General features: G+C 37.1%; 1 protein-coding gene across 6 annotated transcripts in view; it reads right to left on the bottom strand.

Annotated features, from left to right (window-relative positions):
• Positions 1–27721, bottom strand: part of LOC100747772 (semaphorin-2A) — a 564473-nt gene that overhangs the window by 17022 nt on the left and 519730 nt on the right. For all 6 annotated transcript variants that reach the window (XM_012386839.3, XM_012386840.3, XM_024368287.2 and 3 more), the window contains 3 exons: positions 8780–8842; positions 6764–6871; positions 5233–5503 (listed from right to left, as the gene is read on the bottom strand). In XM_012386839.3, coding sequence (XP_012242262.1) covers positions 5233–5503; positions 6764–6871; positions 8780–8842 — 442 coding nt within the window. The remainder of the gene's footprint in view (positions 1–5232; positions 5504–6763; positions 6872–8779; positions 8843–27721) is intronic.

Raw genomic sequence — 27721 nt, 5'->3', positions numbered from 1 at the left:
TGTTAACTCTGTTGAACATTTAAATACATTTACTTTAGATTCGAATTTCATTTGAATGGGATATTAGCAAGATAGGAAGTAGTATCGAATCAATTTATAAATTGTGCCACTCGGCTAGAAAAGAACAGATTGCACAAATATTCTATTACTCTTTAACGCTAGAACTACCAATAGTTAACACGAAGCTATTTCTACCAAAATCAGCCAAAATGACTGACCTTTAAAAAATATATAATAATAGAATATTTTTATATCATATTGAATGATACGCAGTAAAAATTTAAAAAACGTGTGGGAAGTTGTACAAAACGAGGCAGCTGGTTAATTGGGTTTCGATAAACCGATTCCACGATTCTTTTACATTTTGACAAATACCAGTCATTTTGACTGATATTGGTATAAGTAGCCTTAATAGAAAATTATTTTGAGTTTGAATACATAAAAGACAAAATAAAAATTATTCTTTTAGTTATCGTTACGAAAGTCATTACATCATTGCGGGAAAAAATATAACATGAAGTAGGAATTTTAAAATAAAATTGTAAAAGCGGTCGATTTGACTGGTGTGGTAGTTCTAGTGTTAAAAATGTAAGTGGAATTCCGTTTATTTGTACAAAATTATAATCAGCGTTTGATTAAGTGAACTCTCGGTGGCTGAATTCACTTATCTACACGTGAATTCTTATTATATAAACGGAAAATCATAGATAGTGACAAGAACTCTTGTTATATCAATTCTAATTATACTTATAAACTACTTGTTCCCCGGCAAATTCGTATTATTCAATCTATTTCGTTTTGTCTCCAAATGAATTTTTATAAATCAATGTAGTTAGTAACCATTCAACGTAATCGTTACTCTAAATAGAATAATAAACGAACGAAAGCACGATGGTCGATCAACGAAAATTCATAATATAAAATGGCGCGCGAACCATTTTCATTTAATTAAACAATCATTGTATGCGAAAGATTAATAAATCCACGGCCGCTGTTCCTCTCCCGAACGTTCAGTGTCGTTAGAAGCACACAAATGAACGCGACCAAGAACTCGGCATTCTTCGTAGCGTTGCGGGCACGACAGCGTCCCGTAGAAGGAAACAAATGACCGAGAAGCATCGGATCGTCGTTTGACACGGGCAAGGATCCGTGAAAGTGGTCGGTCGATTATTCAGGACTCGTTAAGCTCTATCCCAGCCAGCCACCGCTCTTTTTACCTTAGCCACCCGGTGTGTTCCATTGCTTCCGTTCACAGAACGCGCGATCCTTTATCCACCCCTGCTCGCACCCGCAAATCGCATCGATCTTCATTCCACATACTTTACCGCGTACGCACGAACGAGACGCTCGAGAATCGAAGGGGTGAGGGGATCAGAGAGAGAGAGAGAGAGAGAGAGAGAGAGAGAAGAAGAGAGGTTGGAAACAGAGGAGCGTACAAGCAGCGGAGCACGTGAACCTATCCGTCTCTCGGGTCTCTCTCCTGCATTTAATCAACGCCTCTGTTAATAGACAAACTCGATGCGGGGAAATGGCTCTTGATGGTAACAGTGCTGGCCTTGAAAGCGAGGGCAAAAGAGCATGAGGAGCGAGAGGAAAGGTGAAAGGGTACCGCCTTCAAATTAAACGACGAAACAAACGGCTAATCATGCATCCCGCTAGTAGCTGATGCGAAGAGGGGACAAGAAGGGCTAGGAAGATACAAAGTGGGGTCGACGTCGTCGTTCTCCTTCACTTTGTGTTACTCCTTTCGTTTCTCGCGACCCTTCGAAAATCCAACAGTCGGAGAGACGAAGGGATAAAGCAAGGTCGAACGTTACCGGCATGCTTCGCATGAGAACGACACCCTAATGAGAAATATAAGGCAAACTGCCGGTCCGAGATGCTATTATTTCGCGTGGCAAACGCGAAACTCGCCGCAGTTCACCGCCACAGAATTATCGTAGACAAGATACACAGGACGAAGTTGAAATTAATTGATAACTTCGCTCGAGATTTATGATTCGGTTCCAACTACGGCTGTAAGAAATACGTTCGCGGCACGCGGCGTGAATGAAATTGTTTCTCCACTGTCTACGTGACTATTCTTCTTCGAAGGACTATTCTTCGCGAATACGAAGACACGGTGGTTCGTCGCTGTTTTCACGCCTGCTTTTACTTTCGAGCATGCGTTTTCGCTTATAAACGAGGAAGAAGAAATGAGAATTCGTTCGTTACGTTCGAGGATTCTGCGTGTACACAGTTTGATTAATAGCTCGACAAACGGGACAATTCTAATGAATTTCTAGTTTTTGGATTTGTTACAAAGAACTGTGAAATTAAACTTTGAGTCTTTTTTCAGGTACTTATATAATTTCGTTAGTTACTGATAATTACATGGATATTGATTTACTCAATTCATTGCTTATAGGAATCTTTCTAAATTACTCAAATTTATCGGAGCATCGCATTGTGCACACACTTTTGTTTTAATTGTATCAAACTATTGTTCCTGTTGGTTTAATGTAAAATTGTAAGATTCTTCGATGGTAGAACATATGAAACATAACAGAACATAAAGCAGTGTGCTCAATCTTATAACGTATATTTTAAGCTTGCAATTGGAAATTAGAGGTGCTGAATGCGAATTTTAAAATAACATGTGCATCCAAGGAATACATTAAAATCATTGCCTGACGATATCGAGTATCCTCTAAATTGCAAAGGGTACCTTTGCGCCTTTCCAATATTTCCCCAAACAAGCAGCATCGTTAATATCACTCCGTTATTACACACTTACGCAATTACCGCGGTGCCGACATTACAGAAGGTAATCACAATCAAACGAACCAAACAAACGTAATTCAAACAAATCAAAGCTGTTCGAACGCGTTTGAATCTGATTACCGCATTCCGCGATCCGATACCCGGAACACGTTCTAATCTACATTTTCCAATTTCAACCCCCTCTCTCGAATTCCAACTGGTGTTTCGTTCGGTAACGAAAAATCCAACGAATCGCAATAATCCCGGCTCTCTCACCCTTCCCCGATTCAACGACCTAGCTAAAACTGATTAAAGATCGGAATACAGAGCCGATGGTAAAAAGGGAGTTTCTCTGCGGCATCGACGCGAGAAAATGTTCTCTTCTTTCGGAGAAAGCCTGCCACCGACGAACATTTAGTCGAAGAAAAACCAGTGGTCGGGTGTTATTTTATTACCCCGTCGATTTTTAGAACCGACACCCTCGCTGCAAAGCCCGACTGTATACTAGCTGGTCGCGTTACCCTTCGAACCTCTTTCTATATCTTTCCCTTGCTACGACGACAACCTTCTTTACACAGTTTGCCGTGGAAAAGCGTGGAGCACGCTCAAAAGACGGAAATGTCAGTCCTTTCGACCCTTTTCGGAGAACAGACGCCACGGTATCGGCTTTATACGCAACTATTTAAGCGAGGTTATACGCGTTTCTTGCAACGTTCAGGCTTCGCTTCAAAGGATCTTGCGTCCTGTAACGAGGGGCTCATTTTTCTTTTTCAGTTTCTTCCTTTCTTGTCTTTTTTTTTCTTCTTCTCCTTTTGCTGTTCCGCATATTTCCGACGGGAAATCCGCGTTCGGATTGTAATGAAAGTTTCTTTGTTGATGGTGCGAGCCGTAACAAGCGCCTTAAGTGGTGAACGCTGACTTCTATCGCGTCTGGCGAGCACACTGAGAATCGATGAATATTCAGTATGGGTGAGAAATTGATGTTTTCAATTTTATACTCTCTGTTGGATAGAGTGCTGTTGGCTGGATTCATGGCAAGGTCGTTAGAGATAGCGATCTTTCATTAAAACTTGTGGGTGGAGAAAAGGTTGAGAATATTATGTTTGGTTTACACTCGGTAGGCTCTTGTGGAATGATATACTTAATAGCGAAAATTTGAAGCGTTTAATATTTCTACATCAAATATTTCTACGAGTATTTCTTTATGTAAATTATCCAAAAAATAAACTTGGAATGTTAAGAAGATGATAAGAACAAGATTTTGCATAAATATTAAAAGCAGAGAGGTATGCTCTAAAATATAATATTGCGAAAGATGAGTTACAATGAGATATAATAGATTAACCGATGAATTTATTAATTTAATAAATATATACAATAACAAAACGGGAGGATTAGAAAGATAAATAAATAAATCAGGATACAGGATAAAACTTAAATAAGATAGAATAATCAATAATTAGATACAAATACTTAAAAGTTCAAGCCGTGTTGTTTTGAAAGACAATCAAAATTAATCTTCAAGCAGCTAACACAGTCGGCGTTTATCGTCACAGTAATTAGCTGTCAATCACCAGTTAGTAAGGATCAATTAAAGCACGTTAAGCCAGTTAAGCTCCGGAATTCGAGGAGCTTACCGCTCTATTTCCGTGATAGAAGATTATTAACCTATGTTGCATTATACATGAAAATCTATCGATTCTTTTATATTTACCAATAATAAAGCAAACAAAGTAAGGACGGTCAACGAAGTTTATCCTTGCAGAAATAATAGATTAAATTCAAACAAATTATCCTCGAAAATAATTAGAATTCAATTAGACTTATTTTAGCTTTTTTAATTGGTATACATTTTTTTAAATGTCTCAAAAAATCAGTTCTGGATTAGTTACATGATTCTTTGAAAAGATACAGGAGATATTTTTTATTTTAATATAAGGTATATTATCCTTCTTCTTCTTAGTTACGATTATGTAGCATTCCGAAGTATCCGAGAGAACTTTTTTACGATCTTTATATTTCATCTTTCAATGTAAAATATTTGATCATCGTTTCATGACAATCTGTACAACATAAGTTTGGCTTGAAAGGTAAGAAGTACAAGCAACTTCAAATAGTTCAATATGTTTCAAAAAATGAACAAATGTTAGGTATCTTGACCAAGAAAGGCATTATAGAAAGTCGATAAAAATGATTTCTATAATTTTGCTCGATAATAATTCTCCAACTCGAAAATTCGATAGAAAAGAAAATCTTCCCTGTTAGCTGACTCTCATCACAGAAACCGATACCTTCAAATCCCTATCCCGATAACACGGTTTCAAATTTACAGTATTATTACGACGATTTCATCTCGTTAGGCTCTACCAGTCGGTATAAAAGTTCCGGTAAGGTGGAGCACTAATTTTCCGCGGATATTGCCTCGTTTCAGACTAAGAAGAAGACGAAGAAGAAGAAGTAAAAGAAATTGCTGTGCAGAAGGGCACTTACTGTCCAGCCATTTCGAGTCGTACTTCAGCGTCCTCTTGAAGCTGAACGCTCTGCGACCGGTGGTTAAATTGTACAGATCCGTACGGAAGATTACGGTATCGGCTTTCGTGAATTCGGCGTTGGTTCCGGAATAAAGAGCTGGCAGGTCCCCAGGATTGCCCTTTTCCACCCACACCGCCGTCGAATTGTCCGCAGGATCGTAAGGACACTTCGCTATGCCCATTCCCACGCCAGGGACGAATTCGTGGCGAGGCAAATGGGTTAGATTGCTCTGCAACAGATATTCACATTGGATACACAAAGGTAAACGATAATGTTCACTTATGTTGTTGTCGCGTTTCGTGTTGTTTAAATTTTAAAACGTTTAGTAGAATTCTTAAGAGTGAGGTAAAAAGATAGTATCGTGCTGGTAGTTCAGCTTCTTTCGTTTCTATTTTGTGTGAATACTAACACTCGTGTAATTGCGAAGAATGCTTATAATTAAATAACGAATGTATTTTGTAGAATAACAAACGTTAGAATACGAAAACGAAGAACTAAAAATCTCTGAATCCTAAAATTCTAATATCTAGTTTTTGAGTATTAGCTATAATACCACGATTCTTAATTTTTCAACTCTGTTTTAAATGTAAATGATATAGAAATAAAACGTCACAGATGGATATAACATATCAATAATGATACCTTATCGGACAAAAAATTAACGTGGTTGATAATAAATGGCATATCGAAGAAAAATAGCTGTACAGGTGACGGAAATTTTGGGACTAAAATAACACGTTCCTACGCAAAAGTTGTACGTTACTGTAGGAAACTCTATTACACGCACGGGAGTCGTAATCTTCGACAAAGCGAGACCAATATATTCTTTGACTTCATTACACGGGTACTTGAACGCACGATTCATTTACCTTGCTGCGTAACTGTAACGTCAATGGCGCTGTGTTAGTAGCAGATACCACTCGAGGAATTGATACCTAAATTACACGGTAACGAAGCAGCAACATCGACGTAGACACCGTCGAGACTAAATTCTGCCTATCTATCTTACCTAATATACTACTTATCGTTAATTATCCATTCATTGAATTTATTAAGTCCTGCTCCTATTTAGAACAAACAAAATGTATTTTATTCGATAAAATGAGAATTCTATAGAATTCTTTGCTCTTATCCAAATTTTCCTTAAACTTCGCTAAGCATTATAATAATCTAATAGTTACACGAATTGTCTTACAATCATCCTTCTGAACATGATAACTAAAAGTACAGCGTATTTCAATTATAATAAAATTCTTCGTTTCACGTGTTCTACGTATAAAACTATAACCTTGAAAATCACAAATTTCTGATCAAAAAAATACAATACGACACGCTGTTAAAAAGCCCAAAAATTTCATTCGCGTATTTACCATTGGCATACATTCGGATTTGTAACACTAAAAAACCCTTCGACACGGAAACCGTGAGTTGGACGATGCGGTTGGTGAAACAAACGGCCGAAATGAAGAACAAACACACAGATACTTACATAAATCACCCAATCCTTGGGCGAGTGAGCGTTCGTGCCGCACATGTAGAGCCGATTGCCGTCCCCCATTGGTTGGATCACCCTTATGTGATTCCGGCAGTCGAAGTGCTGTGAAAGAAGGGGAAGAAAATTGAATTTTCGACGGATACGTGCGAAGAAACGTGGCTCGGGGTGTGGAAAGAGGCGGCGGCGCGGCGAGGACAAGAGTTCGATGCGTGGACAGGGATTTTTCAGAAAATTATATAGAACGAGATCGAGGCAAAGGGTTCCGCCGATGGTCGATCACGTCGCTTCGCGTATTTCGCTGCGAATTGGCGCACGGAAAATAAATTGGTTTTGTCGTCACGTAGAGAGTATTTGCGTGGACCTTACACCTCGCCGATGCGTGCACGATGAATACAGAATGAAGCCGCGATAAGCGGCCGGCGAATTGTGCACCTTAAAAAGTCACCCGTTACAGCTGGGGGCAGATGAAGCGATGAAGAAGGAACAAATCGAGGATTATTAGCGACAAGATTTTGTATTTTTATCTCGAATGAATACTGAACGAAAAAGAATATGATAAATTCATTTCTGGTGATTGGAAACAATTGTCAATCTAATGTTATACATTGAAATGTTCAAGAAGGTTGACAAAGACGTATACGTAATTGAATGGAAGATTAAATGCAAAAATTGTTTTGATATGAAACTGATTGGTAACAGGAATTTTGGATATGGAATTTTAAAACTGTTCGTCCATAAAATGTAACTTATTATGTATTTCACTTGTATCTCTCGAATGATAAATTATTTTCGCACGTTATTATCTTGTTGCAAAGAATCCATATTTATAATTATTTTAATCGTTCAAATTTTAATTTGGCGCTTTCCATATGTTGATAATTGTAGATTACGAATTAAAACGAAAGAATCACGGGAGTACGCGTAGCGTTAAAAGTACAGTAATAAACATTGAAAAAGGAGCATCTAATATACATCTCTGGTAATTACTTTTTCAGACACAATACGCTCACGAAATGGAATAAAATAAATGGAAACGATGTTCGCGTCCAAACGTAAATATCGTTGAGAAATCTGCAATTAGCGTGAGTGGGGCCGAGGTCTTCCATCTCGTTGGGAAATTATCGCTATATGAAAACATTATCACCGCCAAATTGGAAACGTCATCAGACGAACGAATCCGTTCTCAATTAAAGCAACGTCAACGCGGCCGATCGATACTCCATAAAACGAATGGCTCCAAACGGGGAAACATTTTTCGTCTAAAGTTGTTTCCATTATTCCGTTTCAGTAAAAGTTGCGCAGCTCGTTGACAGCTTTTAACGAATCTGTTCGATATCAAATTTCGTTTAGATACATTCCGCGGCCATAAAATTGAAACGCACGGCCCGTTAAACGGGATTTCACTCTTTTCTCCCTATTTCGCTTCCCTTTCTTCTTTGTCTCTTATACGCGATCCATTTATTTTACATGTAAAACGACGAACAACAAGAAATAACGAAGGCAATGCGTTACGATGCCTTCAAATGAACTCGAGTTACTTTTTCTCACAAAGAACGAATAAACGATATCGCGCGCGACCGTCCTTTTATTTGAAATATCATAGACAATTCCAAAAGAACGTTTCTTTTTTTTTCGCCTACTTTTAATTATACCCTTAATTCGCGTTTCACCAGGGATTATCGATACGTTTTTTGCCTTTGATACAAAGGGATATCATCGCGTTCATCAAAGTCCATAGAAACTGTGTTCCTTTTCATTTGTTCTCCTTTGCCGAGCAAATCTAAAGAAATTGTAATTTGTTCCTTTTTCTTTCACGATGGACAATTGTTTACGAAATTTTATCCCTGCCATTTGTCTTTCCTCTACTTTTCTACATTTCTGTAATTACATCAACTCGGCGTTTCTATTTTAAGCGATGCTTTAATTAGATTACGCTGTTATTAAAATTCCATCGAAAAACGACGCGAGCAGGGCCGGTAAACGCGATAATGAAATAAAGAAGTAATTCACCTCTGATTTCCCTTTGGACACACAATTTGCCACGTTGCTGGGTTCCAGATTAAGCGCGTCCCTCTGTAAAAGAAACGAAATCAAATGAGTTATTTTATCGTTCTGTAATATACCTTACTATAATATTAGATATGTAGCACATTTATTTTATTATCCTACTATATACTTTATCGTGAAATTAAATATGCAGTATATTTATTTAATCGTTAGTCGAATGTACTCCGATCTCATTCGTCCCCGAACGAGTATTAGGTCGTCCGAAAAGTTTCTTTCGTTTTATAAGGAAATAATGGATGCACAACATTTTCCGTTTTATATTATTTTATCGAATTACGTATGATCCATTTTGTTCTATTAAGATAAAGATTACAACGTTCGACAAACTAGGTTTCGTGTTTGTATAAAGATGCGTTGTTGCAAAAGACGTGTCTATAAAAGAATGACACTTTTTGGACAACCTAATACTTTCGTTCACTACGACTGTTCAGAATCTCAAATAAAAAAATTACACAAATTTTCATTTTCCTAATAAGAGTAACGAATCGGTATAATATAAATACATCAAAGAACGAATGATACCAATATTGTAAAAAAATTTCTAATACGAAAAATTATTAAAATTCAGTGTATCGATATTAAAATATTCTTTTAGGCGCAACTGTACTTTCGAACTTCGTTTGCACGTCTATCTTGCGTCATTTTCAGAGATGAAGAAGTCTCGGTCGGTAGAAGATTCACCATGAAAATGAATCATTTCCTGCAACACGATGAATCACTCGTCCCTCTAAAGGTCGCGATGAAAGCCAGAAAATTGTATTTCTAAGACGAGCGCCATAATTACGAGTCATTTGGTGGCTGAATCTCTTCTTGACTGGAACTCGCATTCTTACGTTTGACGTTCGTTCGTCGCCAGCCATCGTCTTTTCTCCTTTTCCATACAACACTCCTCACCTCAGCGGCATTCTTGCAACCGTCGACTGCTCGACACGGTCGACCTTACACAACGTGAAGAGGCGTGACGAGAGTGTGCTCGACGGTTCGCAAGCGCGAAGAAGAGGCTGCACTCGTGTCATTGTGCGGATCGCGACGCCGTGGCAGACGGACGCCACTTGCTTTTCCAAAGCTCCCTTGCGAATGTGTCGCCCGGAATAAGGTCAACAGACGGAGTTACGGAATTGAAAAAAGTAAAGAGCACCGTATCAAGTCCAGTGTACGTGTCATTGCTCGCGAATTCCGCGACGGGAGTGCTGCTGCTCTTTGATGTTTCACTCTCGATTCGAACAGAACTTCCAGAGGCTCGTCTTTTGCTATTTACGCGGTCGTCGGCAAATGGATGTCTACTTATGATGTCGATCCAGTTTTTTGATACGACGATTTTAGTATGATTTTTAGTTAAATATCGATGTTTGTTGGTATATCATATGGATCATTCATGAACTACGTTAATTGAATCCTCAAATTGAGGAGTACAGAAAAATGATGTTATAAATTTAGCTTAGAATTTACCATTATTTGTGTCATCTTCTTGTAATGTGTAAACTTGTAGAAATCAAGTTTCTCGAGAATCGAATATCGATTGTGCACTTACGTAATGAAATGAAGAAATTGACAAAAAATGAAGTTGGTCAGTTTAGGAGATTTAAGAAGCTCAAAGTACGAATCGCGTAAATATTTCCAGCTAGATCTTGACAAATTTTTATTAATTTTATTTCAAAAATAAATTAAAAATTTATTTTTTAGTGAAGGTTATAACTTGTAGCCTGTAAGTTCGGCAAACTTATGGACAGTTATACGAAGTTGTTGAAATTCATATACGTTGAATCAGCATTTGAAATTTTTCATTGAATTTCAAAATTAAATCTTGAAATAAAATAATTTAAGATTTTTTCTAATAGATGCCGTATCATGTCCGAAAGCTAAGATTTGACAAGTCTACGTGTACTTTGGAAAGATGAAGTACTGTCTGTGAATGCTTATGTGTGCGCATGTCTGTGACGATGAGTCTTCCTAAAGACTAAAAGTACATAGTCTAGCGAGTTTAGAAAGAGCAAGTTTTAGCAAACAGAGCTTTTTGAAATTATTCTTATTCATACATCCAGCTAAGCCATTGCTTTCTTTGATAGTAACACAAGACACAAACGTATCTTAATCACTATCAGGACTTTTTATTTATTTCTCGTGTTGCCAGCTTCGTATACAGCAAAAAATTGTAAAATATATAATACGCGTACATATTTTAAGTAGAAGTGAAATATTTACATACTTTCGAAAAAGTAAAATATTAAAGAAATATTTCCTTAGGGAACATTTCTCGAAACTTTGAATGGCTATCAAACAAGATTGGACGTCTATACATATGATACAAGAATAAAATACGATATCCAATATTTGTGTTTCCATATACCTTTATTCGAATCTATATTTTCCATCACAATTCTCATGCATTTTATTTTTCTCAACTATCAAGTTGGTATTATTCCTAGCATTTTGAGGGCTTTACGTCGATAACAACTTGATCTTCGTAGAATCAAGCGATAAACAATAAATTAAAGATTATACATTAAAATAAGATCATTTATCTATCAAGGAAACTGGTAAGAAAAATCCAAGTATATTATCGGAAAAGAAACTAATCAAATTATGCGATTGAATTATAGATCACATCGTTTGTTTCAAGCACAAGCAATTTCTGCAAAATAGAACGCTAAATATCAATTCAATTATTTGAAGTTTAAAAAACCTATAATAGATATCTGATCAGACGAAAATAACAAATCTTTTATGAAAGTTTATTTCAAGTGCATTCAACTGCAAAATGTAATCGTTTCAAATATATTATTTATATAAAGCTATAAATTATTTCAATTATTATAATTATTTCAACTGTTGTTTCTTACGCTGCTAAATAATTAATTCAAGCTTAAAAAAATCCGCAGACAAAAATATAATTAATTGAGCAGCAATGTTTGAACTGTAATTGATTCATATACTATGACCGAACTGTTTTTTCACCGCAATTACGTAACGGAATTCATTAAATGATTTATAATAAACACGAAACTCAAATAATCTAAACAATATTATTTAACAGCGAGAAATCACGATTTATTTCTATAATTCTTCTGCAACGTTCTATTAATATGAAAGTCCAGAGATTAATTTGTCGAAAATAATTACGTTTTGTACTCCATTCAACTACGCTTTCGTTAAAATTATTCGATTCATTTTTGTTCTCTCCTTTCACAGAAATATGACAAATTTGTATATATTGTTGAATTTGTTACTATATTTACATTAATATTTATAAAATAACAAGACAGCAGGAATTATTAATGATTCGAACATCGTTTTTAACTGTCTATAAACAATGGAACGTTTAAACTAAATAAATATCCTTTGTACACCAGTGACTATGAGCATTGTTTTCACTAAAATTATTCAAAGCACTTTTGTTCCCTCATTTTAACAACATAACCATCTTCATAAATACTACAAATACGTTTTTCCATACATTTCACATCAAATTTATAAAATATCCGACAGCACGAATTTCCACCTATTCCTTCGTCCATTCTTCGCTCAACTTGGACGATTCAACGTCCGAATTAAACCAAGCTAAATATTGCCATTTTTACGAAACGTCACAAGGAATTTTATTGAAATTGATCTGTGACACTAAAGCCGCAAGGTCTTTCTCCGGTAAACCGGAAAAACGGAAACCGCGAGTTGCAGACCCTTCGGCCATAGATTTCGACGCCTTCGTGGAGCGACCCCTCGTTCACCGTCTCCCATTCAGCCAGAGCATTTCGTGTGCCAGAGGTCGTAGACACGATCCGGAAAAGGAAGTGGTTCGTTTGCACGGTCAATCGTCCGAAACGCGTTGCCTTTAACGATCGATCTCCTGCGGACGTCGCGTGCCGCTCCCCGCTGATGTCACGGCCAGAAACCGCGTTGATCCTCGAAATTGTCCTAGCCCGGGAGAACGCAGGGGGGAGAAACCCGAAACACCGTCCTGTGACAGTGATCTACGGCTAATAAATTAACGAAAGAATTGTTTTTGCTTGCGCACGCGACCACACCGTGATATTTATTCGGACGATGCGGAGGACAGTAACGGGGGACGCACTCGAAACGGGCAAATTATGCGATACGCCTGGTTTTCATGCGTCTGATTTTTACAATCTCGATGGTGCCACGTCTTTCTTTTTTATTTTTTGGATGTTTCACACTGACATGTTTAATCATCAACTACGATGAATTAAACGTGGCTTGTGGCGTTGCAAGTTCCGAGTCTTTATGCCGCTGTTTATAAATAATTCGACACTTACAAATTATTACGAGTATATAAAATATAAATATACTTGAAATGAAGCTCTTTAAACTCATTTTGGCTTCTGAACTTGTCTCAGACAACAATCTACAATTGATAGATATTGATAACAATAATAGTTAATATTAATCGATGGGAATAAAAAAACAATAATTAAAGCGAGATCAACTGATCTAGAGTAATTGAAATATCTTAAAAATTTATATACATTTTATGAAATGTCAATTATTCATTGCAAACAAACGTGAAATTTGTGTGATTCAAGTATTCTTTTTGTTAATCGAATCGCACCAGATATTCTAATATTTGTGGACGATAGTGTATTACTGATTTGAGATAAATCTAAAAATTCTATTGTATGTGTTCAACAGTTTAATTCGGTTTTCTATGTAAATATGTATATAGTTATTCAGTTGACATATCGGAAATACATAAAGCAATGCTCCAGATGTTGGGAATTATACATGGACAATTTTTTTTATCTTATTTGACCATGTTTAAACTTATGTATAAAATACAGTTCAGAGTATACTGTTCAGATATCAGATATTTTACATATAGCACATAATCAACCCGAGCGAACAACGCAAGAAGCTAAAAATATGTTGAAATATCGAGTGAAAGAAATTTAGGGCACGAGAAAATATCCAGATATTTCAGTTATGAATACAAATAAAAGAACTTCTGTTACACTCGAAACTTTTTAATCCAATAATACATTGAAAGAAATATTTTTACGAAAGTCGAAACTTTTAATTAGTTACAATCTACAATCCAAAAGTTCGATAATAAAACTAAGATACAATGAGATACGATATACATAATTTTATCAAACGGAACACGTCGTCTAATGCGATGCATTGAAAGTAACCAAAGGAGAAAATTATTTCCGGTAGAAAAATTACATGTTCTCCGGAGTACACGATAAATTGCGTTTTTGCGACGTCGCATACGTTAGAGACAATATGTGGTATTTGATCTCGCAATAGGTTTTTGGCGAACGTGGAAAATTATTTGTTCGGGCTGAAGGTAGAATGAATCGCCTCGAACCGAATCGAATCGTCTGGCTCCCGGCAATGGCCGTGTAAAATGGAATTCCTGCGAGGAATTCTATTCTACGAGCTTTTGGTCGCTGGAAGTTCGCGAATCGCGCGACTCGAGTAAACCCGGCGCGTACCACGATTTACGCGGCTCGATTCGAACCTCTCCGATATTCGCTACGATTCCGATCGCTTGGAATACACCGAATACGCCAGAAGGGAAATTTTCGGCCGAGCAAAGACCAACTTTACGCTCCGCTGTAAAGAGAAAATTACCCGAATTTGTTTGGCTCGATATCGTCCAATTTCGTTTCTGTGGATAACGTTTCTCGCGTGCTAACTCTTTCACGCGATGGTTAAGTTTCTAATTTCAATTTTTAACTCGTGATATTAATGTTTTTAAATCCTTTGATCTCTTAGCGTTTCAAACGAGCTGGATAATAAATGAAAGTTTTATTGAGGTAGAATAACCATTAGCTGCTACGTTAACTTCATTATTGAACTTTCCACGAATGAAATGAGGTCGATTCCGAGTGCTTGAAAAAGTAAATTTACTTTTGATTTATGGGCAAGTTTTTATATTACGAATTATTATATTCAGGGGAATTAAGTAAGTTAAACATTCCTTTTTTTTCTTTTAAATAAAGATACTCACATTTTTACACGTTCTTAACGTAGAATTTTTGCTTTCAGTTCAGTGAACGTCTTTGTAATTGGGCTCCGTTTGTACGGATATATTATTTCTTGCATGGCTGCGTTTCTGCCCGTGGAAAATGGGTTTCTTAAAATGGAAATAGAACTCCTCGTTTACAAATAATTAGTAGCCTCTGTTTTCCTTGACCCATAACTGTTAACTGGACGATTCTTAAACACGTCTCGAACATGCAATCACTTTGTGACATAGCACTGGTATTTCTGTCATTATACACGCGTGGAATATATTAATTGAAACAAAGGATTTATACCGTGCGCACAGCATTTTTATGTTCGATTAAAGTCCTTTTTCTACTTGTCAGAAAAGGTGCTTATCAAAAGCACATTAATAACATTTCAGAAACACGTTACACGAGTATCGTGTTACACTAGTAGACTCGATGTTTGATTTCATTCGATTTCTTTTTCTTTCAACACGTAAAACACACTCTTCTATTTAATAAAAATACGTCATTATCGATACACCATATTGATTGCTAAAGTACGTCTAAATTACACATGTAGCCTTCAAAAGTAATGCTCTTTTATTTAATAAAAATATATTGATACCAATACACATTAACAATACGATACAATATATGGTGATAACACATTTCGTACGGGTCACGAGATATCTCGTTTTTAGCAAGCCGAACGTTGTAGCCGGGTCACGAGATATTTCGTCCTCATGTTTTTTCGACTGAATCGATGACTTAGGTAACCAGAGACAAATGTTTTTGTTATGTTATCTGAATAATGAAACCTCGCGCATTCTTGTGACAAATGACGAGCAAAACAACTGAATGTTGATATTCCAAGCATGTAAGAACAATCAGTCAGTATAGCCAGTACATCGATAGATCTGTGCTAATTAAAAATATGCGGACTCTGGTAACGCGTTGAGCCCGTACGCAATGTGATAAAAGCTAGTTAAAATAAAATGTCGTATGCGACTCATATGGTAAAGCATTAAACTACAATTCCATATATGGCATATCATAAAGCAACAATACCGATCAACGTACGGTACATTCGTACAATCACGGAAACGTTCGATCGCAGCTGTACATCCGCAACATCGGGTAATCACACGCGTACGTCCACAAACACGCTTGTCCTCAAACACTAGCACCCGTCCCTCCAACATATATGTAGCCTTGCGTACCTGTGTACGTACGAATATATAATCGTGCACAAACAAGTGTGGATCACGCACGTGCACGTTGGAACAAGAGGGTGCACAGGTGGACACGCACGCACACGAATGAGTAATCAAGCTGCAAACCTGCCATAGCTAAACAGCGAAGCGCGCGAGCGCCACTCGCGATTCTGTGATTACACGATTGCGCTTGAACGAGCGTGGAATTGCGTGTACACGTCTTGTTCTCGAAATAAGTCGTTGGCCTTTGGCCTTTATCGTTTCGATTTCTAATTCCAAAGTTAATTTCATTCACGAGACAACGAGATTTTTCCCGGTGGAACGAAATGCACGTTCGATCGGTATCGTTTCAGAGGATTCTAACTTGCAATGGGAAACTCGCGATAAGAATCGTAACACGAGTAGCGACTCTCTACTTTGGCTTTGATCGTGTTCGTCCGATAGAATGTTAATTACGTTTGAACGCGATTGACTTGTACAAAGATGACTCGTCCATGGTTGGCTACTAATTGATATTTTGTGAAGTTGAATTAATGAGATGAGTAAAATTAAAACGATCTCTGAAAATATCTGGACACCCGTTTATTTTGACACAGTGTATTATAATTATAAAATTGCGGGTAAATTGAAATGCAATGATTCTATTCCTTTTAATGGAACATTAGGCAACATATTGATTACTTTTTAGCTAAGTTTTGTGATTCACATTACATGAAGCTACTATGCAATGGAATGGTCGCACTAATTCGTAATGTTTCTTAGAAATTTTATAGATTTATATCGATGTATTTTTGGACATTTCGATGATTTTTTATAATTCTTCTTTTATAATTTTTATAATTTTTTATAATTCATCTGGAATTCTTCTGGAATAATTCTAGTGTTAAAAAAGAGAAAAATTAAAAATGATTTCTGATCTTCGTGTTACTTTGATTTGATATTAAAACCTACGGTTCTTTTCGTTACTGTATAACTGTGTTTATTATTTCTTGAAACAGAGAAAACGAGATTCTTCTTCAAGAATGTAAAGATCTTGTAACAGAATCTCTCTAATTAAATTGTATTACAGGCTTTTCAAGGCAGAGTTTCCTGAAAATATAATTTATACGATAAAGCATTAAAATTGGGCGGAAATAAGGACGGCGAGTCTATATCGTTCCAGGAAACTTAACGTTCGCGAAATATTTGTTAAAGGAGGTACGTTAGCGAGATAGTAATTTTCAGAGATCTGGCCGCGTATAAAGATAATCTACTTACGAACTACGTTACGTTCGCTCGCTCGGTACAATTATTCTCGAAATACCAAGCACGTGGCTGGAGAACTAGTTCGTCTCGAAGTCGCTTATATGCGCTTGGAATTTCCTATGCAAAACGATGGTTAACTAGGTAATAACTGAATAGATCCCGCACTATCTTCCTGTTTGACATCTTCACGTTCGGCTCGATTTAACCGCCATTCTAATATTGATTTTAACAATTGTCTGAAGCTAGTTATCTGTTGCTTTTGTCGAATTCGCCCCACTTTCAACATGACACGTTTTCATTCAGATTCCTTTTATTGTATTACTCTGCTTCTATATTTTTGTATGAATCGACATTTTGTATCAATCGACATTTGTTTAAAAATACAACGATTCAATTATTCAATATGTAGACTCGCTACAAACTGAACGCAGATATAGGGAAAAAATTATTCTAGAGATATAGATGATTAAGAAGATGTAAACGAATTATTCGATTCAAGTAAGCAATATATTAGGTTGCCCGGAAAGTGTCTTTCTTTCGCAAACGTATTTTTTACAACAATGCACCTTCATACAAACGTGAAACCAAGTCTGTGAAATGTCGCGGTGTTTATCTCAACAGAACAAAATGGATCGTACGTGATACGACAAAATAATATAAAACAAAAAACTTTGTGCGTCTATTATTTCCTCATAAAACCAAAGAAACTTTTCGGACAACCTAATACATTTAAATACCACAATTTAATTTTTTAAAGGAAAATTTATATTATACGAGTCTGTCCTTTATCGTTTTTCTCGGGAAATCAATTTGGTGCGTAAATAGCTTTGGTCGTGTCAAATTCTGTTATTCTACTCTCTTTATCGCACTGCGAAAATTCTAATTTGTGAGAAAAATCTCCCAATGGATATGCGTAGAGATTATCTAGGACCTGCTAGCACAAAATGACTCCCACACACTGTCGTAATTTTCAAAATATTCACCTTTTTCTCCTTCTAAGCATCAGCATGTGATGAAAACGAAAAGGAAGGCGTTTGCCTCGTATAAATTTCACCTTAACCTGTTATTTCTTCTTTCTTCCTTAACACATTTCCCTAAATACACCTCGCGTCTCCTAAACGTACCAAAATTACGATCACGCACTGTTCTAATTCTCAAAATATCCACCTCCTATTTGATGTGGTTCGTATGCCTGTAGAAACAATCCAGTTGATCATAAGGAGGAAAAACGGAAGGGAAGGCGTTTGCCTCGTGTAAATTCCACCGGTTGGCCCGTTAAAATCATTTAACGATGCCAGTCTCTAGTACAGCTGCGCGTGGCCATTGATAACGACGTATTACTCGTTAAGCAGCCTGGTGCATTAAGGCTGCGATGTACACACCGGGCTAGCCGGTAATTAAAAGCGGAGCCATTCCCGGTATCCGCACTTAACTGCAACCCAGCCAAGGATCTTCTCGTTACACTAATCATTACTATCCGGTGGTGTACGCCGAGTTAGAAATAGCGAGGCTGCCGGGAAATGAAGGCGCTGGATCGAGGTGTGGGTGAAAGTATCTTCGAAAGGAAGAACGAAACGAAGACCGTGACTGAGGCTGTGCTCGAGTTCCTCCTTCGTTCCCTTTTTCTTTTCTTCTTTCCTCTTTTTGTACGCGTGTCGAAGGGTCGAGTGAAATGAAACATGTTAATGGTATTGGCTACATGGAAAAGGTGCGACGACGAAATGCAAATGCTCCTCGTTCAGAGGAAAGAAACTCGTGTTGAGTCATTAATCTATCGAAAGACCTGCTTTGTAACTTGTTTATGCATTTATGTTCATTCGTGTTTCATTCGATTTTCTACGAGCGTGAAAAATCTCTTTGACTGTGAAAACTGATGGCTATGGAAAAAACGATAGTTTAATCTTAGATATGTTAAGTTGATAGAAAGAGTTCGTTGCTCTTCCTTCGTTGAAAGGAGAGAAATTGATTGTTTTAATTGATATTTCTATTAATTAATCTTTGTTGTAATATTCATTATTGTTTGTGATTGCCTTTTATCTGTCTAATTCATTCATTCAATAGCTGCTGAATTTTACAACAACGTCTCATGTACATCATTTTATGTTAAAAGTTAATAAATATATCTTTCATAACTAATCGGAAACGATATTTTTTATAAATAGTAATATTGTGAATAATTCTGTGAGAGTGGAATAATTATAGAAAAAGTTACAGGATACAGAAGCATAAAATGTTTTTACTACTGTTTTCCAGCGAGATAGAAATCGTGAAACATTATAATTCTACTCTCACACGTCGACAACGTGTCGTTAATTAAGAACGCTCATTTGTGAGCTATAGTAACAGTAAATGAGTCATAGAATCTAATATCGGAACCAACTCACGACGTTTTTCCATTACCATCTGGCTGGCCGACATAAAAGTTTATGTAACTCGTAAAATTTTCTCGCCATTACGTTTAGTTAATATTAATAACCCATGCGTAGCACAGTTCTTGAAAATGTAACTTAATAACCGCAGAACGTTTCATAAACTATAGTTACCTCTTTTTCACAATTAAACAAAAAAGAAATTATTTAACGATAACATATCTGAATAAACTACACCGACATAGCTTCTAATTTTGAAAATAAAGGAACACATAATATCATACGTCACTTATACACCTGAATCATTTTAGCTCCTTGTTTTATAAACATTTCGCTCTTAAATAAAATTACGTTATGCAGTACTTACGTTAAATGAAAATTCAGAAATAATTTCGGTTCAATAAAGTTTCGATACAGTACGCTGAAATGAGATTCAGAAATAAAATGAAATTTTATCGTGAATACAATTTGCATTAGTTACAATACGGCTATAATTTAGAGAAGCAGAAATAGGAAACGAGACAAGAGGTTGAATGTAAAATCGATAAGGAAAAACCAGTGTTTGTTCAATATCGATCATAGATCTCGGAGTCACGTAAGCAAAGAAAGAACCACGCGAGACCAAGCGAGGCCGACGATTCGTCTAACGGTTCAATTTCAGATTACAACCCCGATATCAGGCCTCCTTCTACGTCGTTTTTCTAACGAACCTCTCGTATTACCAGGGACCCGTTAACGAGCTCGCGAAATGGGAACGCACCTTAATCTCGCTCGGTTTCTGATTAAAGGCTATGTTCTCTAGTCCTTAATTCACTAAAGAGCAGCAGAAAGTTCTCGAGCAGGCAGACGGAGAACCAAGAGACGCGAGCAACTTCAGACTAAGAAAGAGTAAGAGAAACAGAAAGAGAGAGAGAGAGAGAGAGAGAAAGAGAGAGAAAAAGGAAAGAACAGGTGCAAGTTACCTATATAGTAACCTACTACCCACTTGGTATGTCGGACTTAAATGTATAGTTGTCTAGATCAGAAAAGAGAATGTGATAGTGGAATTAATGTTTTCTTTCTGTTTGGAATGTTACTGCAAAGGTTTCAATGTTGTTTTAACGTTCCTTTATAGTCTTTGTAAAGTGTGAACAAGAAATATTTGTATTGTAAATTTATTGATACGATGAGAATCAAAATATATACTCGATATTTTAAATCATTTACAAATTGTATAAAATATTGTATAATTATATAAAAAAGCATTTCTAATTATGAATCGAAGGATTTGGAGCCAGTCGATAGGAACTTAAAAAAAATTACAAACGAAATTGTCAGTTTGCTGAAACATACTCATAGTGTCAGAGGAAATTCCTATAAGAATATTATTCTGTGCGATTCGATACAAAATAACGTATCTTATCGTATCATCTGTCACTGCCTCCATTAATTAATCATTGATACAAAATGACAGTTTTTGCTTTCATAGGAAACAATATACATAACTATTCCAATCTTCGTGAAAGAACATAAATGTCTATATATCACATTACAAAATAATACGAAACGTTAATATTTTATATTTTCCTGCGATTACTTAACTAAGAATAAACCAAAATAGCCAAAATAGCCAAATCTACACAATTAATTCCATTTCAACATTTATTCAATAATAACCAAAAACATTCTATCTCTCACAAGCCTACCGTTTCACAACCACAGCCACGTTCAAGCCTAACATGGATACGTTCTATGTGTCTCTAAAGGTTGAACCAGGTTGCCAATCTCACCAGGTCACGTATGGATGCTGGCAATAATTTTGTCAGCTGGCCGGGGTGCATCATTTTATCGCGTTGCCTACGATGCCATTAACTTTACGGCACCGGTGTGCCTGGCGGCATGCAAACGCCTCGACTTCCATTATCGGCCATGGTACGCTGACTATTAAACAGAAATATCTACCGTCTCCCTGCACGTTGGTTGTATGTGTTCCGACCTCAAACTCCATCGACGGAGCCGGATTTCCGCGGATTTGCTGCAGGCAGAAAAGTCGACGAGGATCGAGTGCGAGGCCACGGGGCGTCCCCAAGCCGCGTTTACACGCTCAGTAAGCAGTCCTAGAGGAAGAAGTCTGTCCGTCGTCTTACAGACGACGAAAGTCGTTGACGCTTGCATTTTGAGACGACGACACCGAATTTCAACCTCGCCGCACCGTATGCTGAAATGTTGCCACGCTGCCTGACAACTTGCAAAGGTGTTGAATCTCGAGTTTGAAGAAATTACACGAGTGGATATTTGACTGGAAGAACTTTGGGTTTTATCGAGAAACACGTAGAATATTATCTTCTCTTTCTCATTAGGAAATTTCTTTTAGAATTTATCATTATTGATATCATTTTCTTTCGACGAATGAACTTAAGCGTCATTCGTATTTTGAAAATTGATTGTTAATTATGTATTTATGTATATAGTGAAATTGAGAAACTAATAAAAACACGGAGTTGATCGATTTTGCTTCCGAGAAGGTAAAAATTAAAAATTAAATTCCCTAACAATTTTACATTGAACCGTGTAATTAGTCGCATATTTGTAATTTTATTGGAGCACGAAATAAAATATCGTTCCAATAAATGAAGTTATCTGGTAGTTTTATGCGCTTGTAGCTTCTGGTATTAACATACTTCTCAAAGCATCTTGGCTTTTTCACTTCTTTCTATGCGGCTGCAGCATCTTTGCATTTCATTAGACTCCGTCGCTTCCTCATTTAGCCGTTAGGAAACAAAAGCAACGAAAAGTATAGCTGAAAAATAGGTCGAGGCTTTTGAAGGTTGGTTTGTGGAGCCATGCCATCAAAGACAAAGAATCTTCTTAGCAGCGAAATATATACTTCTGAAGTACTGCCGTATAATATTCGTTATCGCGTGTTATATATACCTTACATCCTTTCCTCTGTATTTTAATTGAACATTTTCCTTTGCAATTTTCTAACTTCAATTAACCGATGTAATCGTGTCTTCGATAGATCGAAACTTTCAGAATTTAATATCATGCACACGATAAATCTTTTAATCTTCTTCTACGTATATTGTATATCATCATTCATCGTTAACAAAGGAAGTTCAACATAGTCTCGTTACAATTAACTACGTTAACAAATACTACACTAATGAAGAAATAACGAAGAAACATTTCTAAACTTCGTAATATATTTTCAATGACACCGGTGTATAAATTACTAGCAAATATTTTATTATTAGAACTTATTATTAGAATATTTTATTTAGAACGGCGTTCATATGAATTTTTCGGGAGACAAATAATTTATATAAAAGGAGGTCATTAATTTTCTCAAATTCCCGTAATTCATTGTTCATATAATGGTTCACAATCGGATAAGTATATTTAAACGGCAAGAATTTATTTAGTCAAACACGAAAGAAAATTTCGTTAATTAAATAAAAATCGCATAAACAGAGTTCGACTGTATTAATAATTTATCATAGATTTAACCCTCGAGCAACAACAATTTCACAAGCAAATAACCCAAATCCAAATCCTAAACCTCAGCAAGTCAATTCTCCGAAACATGTCATCCTATATTTTTCGCCCTGAGCGATTTATCGTCAGCCAAATTTAAATAAAAATCTCTAAAATCCACAAAAACAGGTCACACACTGAGCGAAGGCAGAGAAAAATCGGTCAGGTTTCTAAACGAGCAACGTAATCACTACTAGGACGGAATCTTTTCGACGTGTGGATCGGGGCGAAGAGAACTGCCTCCAAAAGGTGCAACCGGGTGCAAGAAAGGCGGCCTGATTATGTAACAAAGATGAGAACTCTGCGCGAACATCCAAAGCAGAGTGTCCACATGTAATCACCGCTCGTGTCCCAGTTCGGACCAAAACTCCCTTGCTTTGCGCCTCTACGTCTTCAAATCAGCCACGGTTCTCTGCCGTCTGCGCTTCTTCTATTCAAGAGGTCTCCGCGCGGTGCTATGCTCCTCAGAGGGTGGCTTTAGACTTTCGGCATCCGGCTTGATTAAGCTCGTGGCGAGGCGATGATGTCGCGAATAGAACACCCAGAGGTTGTCATCTGGTCGTTAAACTACGACGAACTCGTTGCTCCTTCGTTCCTGTACCTTCTCTTCGCCTCTTCCCATCTCTTGTTTCGACGGTTTAATCATCGCCGTGGTGTCGCGCGTCTGCGAATTCCTCGGCCCAATAGCGAGTCAAGAATCGTTAACTAAAAGTCCTGATAGCGGTTGATCCTTAAGATGCGCGACGCTTTTTGATTAATCTTAGCTGAACAGAAGCGCTGGTCTCTTTACTACGCAGGTTTGATCCCTCGATTGGCTTTCTCTTAGGACGCGAGATTGGTCGTAATGAAATTATTACTTCAGGAACAGCCTTGTCTTTTGAAGATTCAAAGTTTCAAAGATTAGTAAGGAAGAAAGGTAACGATGCAATTTTTAGAAGAAGATTTGGGATTTCTCTACAATTTGGAAAGATTTAATTACGGCAGTCAGGGAAAGAGTGTGATACGCAATACAAAGTTAAAAGAAATAGAAAATGATTCATAAAAAAATGACTATTTATATTCATCATATTGTGTTAATTGCAATTATGTTTAGGCATATAATAAAGACGTGACTTAAAGAAGCACACGCATATCCATGTATTTATATTTTTGAAATTTCGTTTCCTCTGTGATAAGGAGAACAGAAAACATATTACCATTGATCGAAACAAAACTATAAAGATAAAAAGTAGCAGAAAATAAAATCTAAAATTCAATTTCACTCATGCAGGATATAGCGTGCCATGGAAATGTAATGCCCTTTCCCTCTGCTTGATAAATCATTCCACACCTATACGACTTCATTTATACTCGAAACAGAATTGCATAAAAGTGAAATCGAACTACATTTATGGTCAAGGGTAGAATGAAATATTTAGGCAGCCCGTCGTCTTTTTACGAATGACATTTTGATCGGAAGTAAAAGAAAGTGGAACGTCAGTCTATACGGCGACTGGTACAATTTACCGTGCTAAATTATTGAAACGACCAAGACCCACGGTTTTCTCAGGGGTATCGACACCCCCTAACCTTCGAAATTCGAGGCCCGTAATGGTACCTGGGAGGCGTGGTTAAAAATTCATCGGGCTGAGCCACCGCGCCGCTTTTTATCTCATCAAATAGTAACGCACGGTACTGAACCGTTAGAAGATAGAATCGTTTCTTGTCGCTACGTGTGCTATATACTAATAACCATCCATGAGGAGAAATTGTTAATACAGGGAATGAAGTCGGAAGATTTACGTTCATTTTTCAGTTGTTGGTGCCGATTGAAAATTCTCTATGCCATGCGATGTATCTATATTCATCATTAAATTTGTAATTTTAATACGATACTCAGAAAAAGAAATATGTATTCCTTAAATATAGACAGTCATATTTCTACCACTATCTCAGAGTTATGGTCCCTCAGGTTACTTGGTGTCTCATTTATTAAAACACTATGTCGTACAATCTAGTTCAATCTAATGTAAATATTATACTGTTATTCGATCATTCGTATTAATTTCTCACAATTGAAAATATTTAATTCCTAGCTTCTTCACCACTAGTTTCTAACAACGAAATAAAAATTCAAACTTCTTTCAAAGATTTAAGCTATCTTCTCGATAGAATTTTTCGAAACCTTTCAATCACGTAATTCACGAAGAACTAAAAACTCGTCGAAAGCGACACCACGAGTGCTAAAACTGAAATTTAGATAATTCCGTGTCGTAGACCAAGTGACAATACCTGTATTCGATTCGCCTTGCAACTAAACACTCGAGCTTCGTCGTACATAAGTGATCATACGCATAAAATTTTCGCGATCAGAAGCGATGAGACCGAAAAGTGCCTTTCGTTGTCGATCACTACCGTAAGTCACTTTTTCTTAATGGAAACCGTCAAACTTGCGCGCCCTTCTGCGATCCGACGCGAAAGATAGAGACAGAAAGGAAGTGTAGCAGGAAGAGCTGAAAATGGAGAAACAGAGTGGATGGCGGATACACGCACATCGTGTGCGCACATCGAAGGGAGAAACAGGATAAGAGAATGGGAGGTGGATGGGGAGGTAAAAGGAGCGAAAAACCGGGATTCAATCTGCATTCAATATTGATTTCAATCCGATATCGTGGATTCCAATTTTTGTGATTTACTTCTTACACCGGCGGCGTGAAAATTATCTACGCAGTGAAAAAGGCCGCCGGAGATTTTTGAAAGTCAACTCCAATGCATACCGATGTCATGCTCTCATAGATCATGCGATTCATTGTTAGGGAGAATGGGGATGCATTGACGATTTTAATAAAATCAAGAAAATGATGCTTCTTGAAAAGTAAAAATCGTACAAATATAAAGTTAGAACGAGATATTGGTAGAAGATGTATTATAATAATTTGTACGAGTGAGATTGTGGAATCATTTGAGAAATAGCCATCAATTTATAACATTTTGTAATTTATTTATATTCGTGATATCATAGAAATTATTATCTGCATAACTGTGTTTCATGTTCTACATAAATATTAATAATTAATTTTAATCGCTAGCTTGTACGTTGATATCAATTCAATCTGTTTATATCTTTATCAATAATAAGTGGAAATTACCAATGAGTTCCGGAGTAACAATTTTACGAGTTAATGCTCTTATAAATTGAAAAACAAATCATTAAAATATTAAAATTGATACAAATAAATCTACGCAAAATTTATATTTAGTGATACCATTAGACACCAATTTCTGTTAAAACAGATATTGTCTTGTTAAATGCTCAAAGCCAAACTACACAACTTTGAAGTTATCGCTATTCACGCTTGAACTATAATTTTTGTCACATTCCTTTGTTCACGATTCTAATCTCCTGTGTCCACCAGGCATTTACAGGAGCAAAGTTTCGCAATCGAGGGACGTGAGAAGCGGGTGAATCCTTCGCGTCATCCGTACCAATTATAGGAAGTCAATGAGGTAGAAGAAACATCTAACGACCAAAGTTCCAGGACATTAGTGTCCGCGGAGGGTAAACGTCCACAACGCGCAGATAACAAATTATCAGGCTTGATTTTGCCAATGACGAACTCGTTCGCGCGATATATCTCGATAAATTATCCGGAACTATGCTCGAGGTGAATTGCATCAGTGACGTGGATTTTAACGATCAAATGGGACGATCGTAAATCCTCGATGCTCTGGATTGAGGGATTTCTTGCACGAGATTACTATCGAGTAATATTCGGTATATTTCGCTACACAAGACATAATGTTACAAGAAAACGTTTCAATGAATAGTTGTTAAAGTTGTATGGCACGAATAATAGTAAATTCTACGGTAAATTAAAAAACACAATGTTAACAATATCATCAGTTTTCTGCATCTTCCAATTTATGGAATGCATCAATGTGACTTCCGAACGATTCAATTGTCTCGAAAGTTGGAATTTCGTATTCAAGTGCAATAAAATACATCTGCAACTGTAATATAATGGGTTTGCATAACTTATAAAAAGTTTCAGAAACGAAAGAGAAGGAGACATTTCTACCAATATTTATCGATCCAAGAATCATTTCACGCGAAGATTACGAAAACACAGCTGTCTTCTTATATTCATCCATATATTTCCATTCACGTGCAGAATATTAATATCGAGGAACGAAGCGGCGACGAGACGATAAATTTCGCAGAAAACCCAATCTCGTCCGTCAATAAGCACGGAACAATTACGGATTATCACGCTTCAGATCGCGCTGAAGCGGGCCGCTGCTGTATGCGTCTTTTTTTCTCGAGTTTTCGCGGTTTAGTAGCAGAGGCAGTTTGCGCGACAACGAGAATCACGACGACGACGGGGCGAGACGGCGACAAGGACGCAGCCAGTGCCACTGCAGGCAGGGGTTGTATGGCTATTTGAACACTTTCGCCATAAATTCGCGCGAGAGGGTACTCGAGTCTCGTTCGCGCCGCGCAATGCACCGATCTTTCTCCCTTTCGTATTCTCGTTTTGTGCTCGCCTCTCCTCCTGCCTCCTCGCGCGTACTGTTTGTACTTATAGCAGCGGCGTGTCGCGCCTTTCGGCC

The sequence above is a fragment of the Bombus impatiens genome, unplaced genomic scaffold, assembly GCF_000188095.3.
Source record: "Bombus impatiens unplaced genomic scaffold, BIMP_2.2 scf_0418, whole genome shotgun sequence".
Classification (NCBI taxonomy): domain Eukaryota; kingdom Metazoa; phylum Arthropoda; class Insecta; order Hymenoptera; family Apidae; genus Bombus; species Bombus impatiens.
Note: the sequence above shows the minus strand (reverse complement) of the source record. Positions and strands in the feature narration are given on the sequence as shown.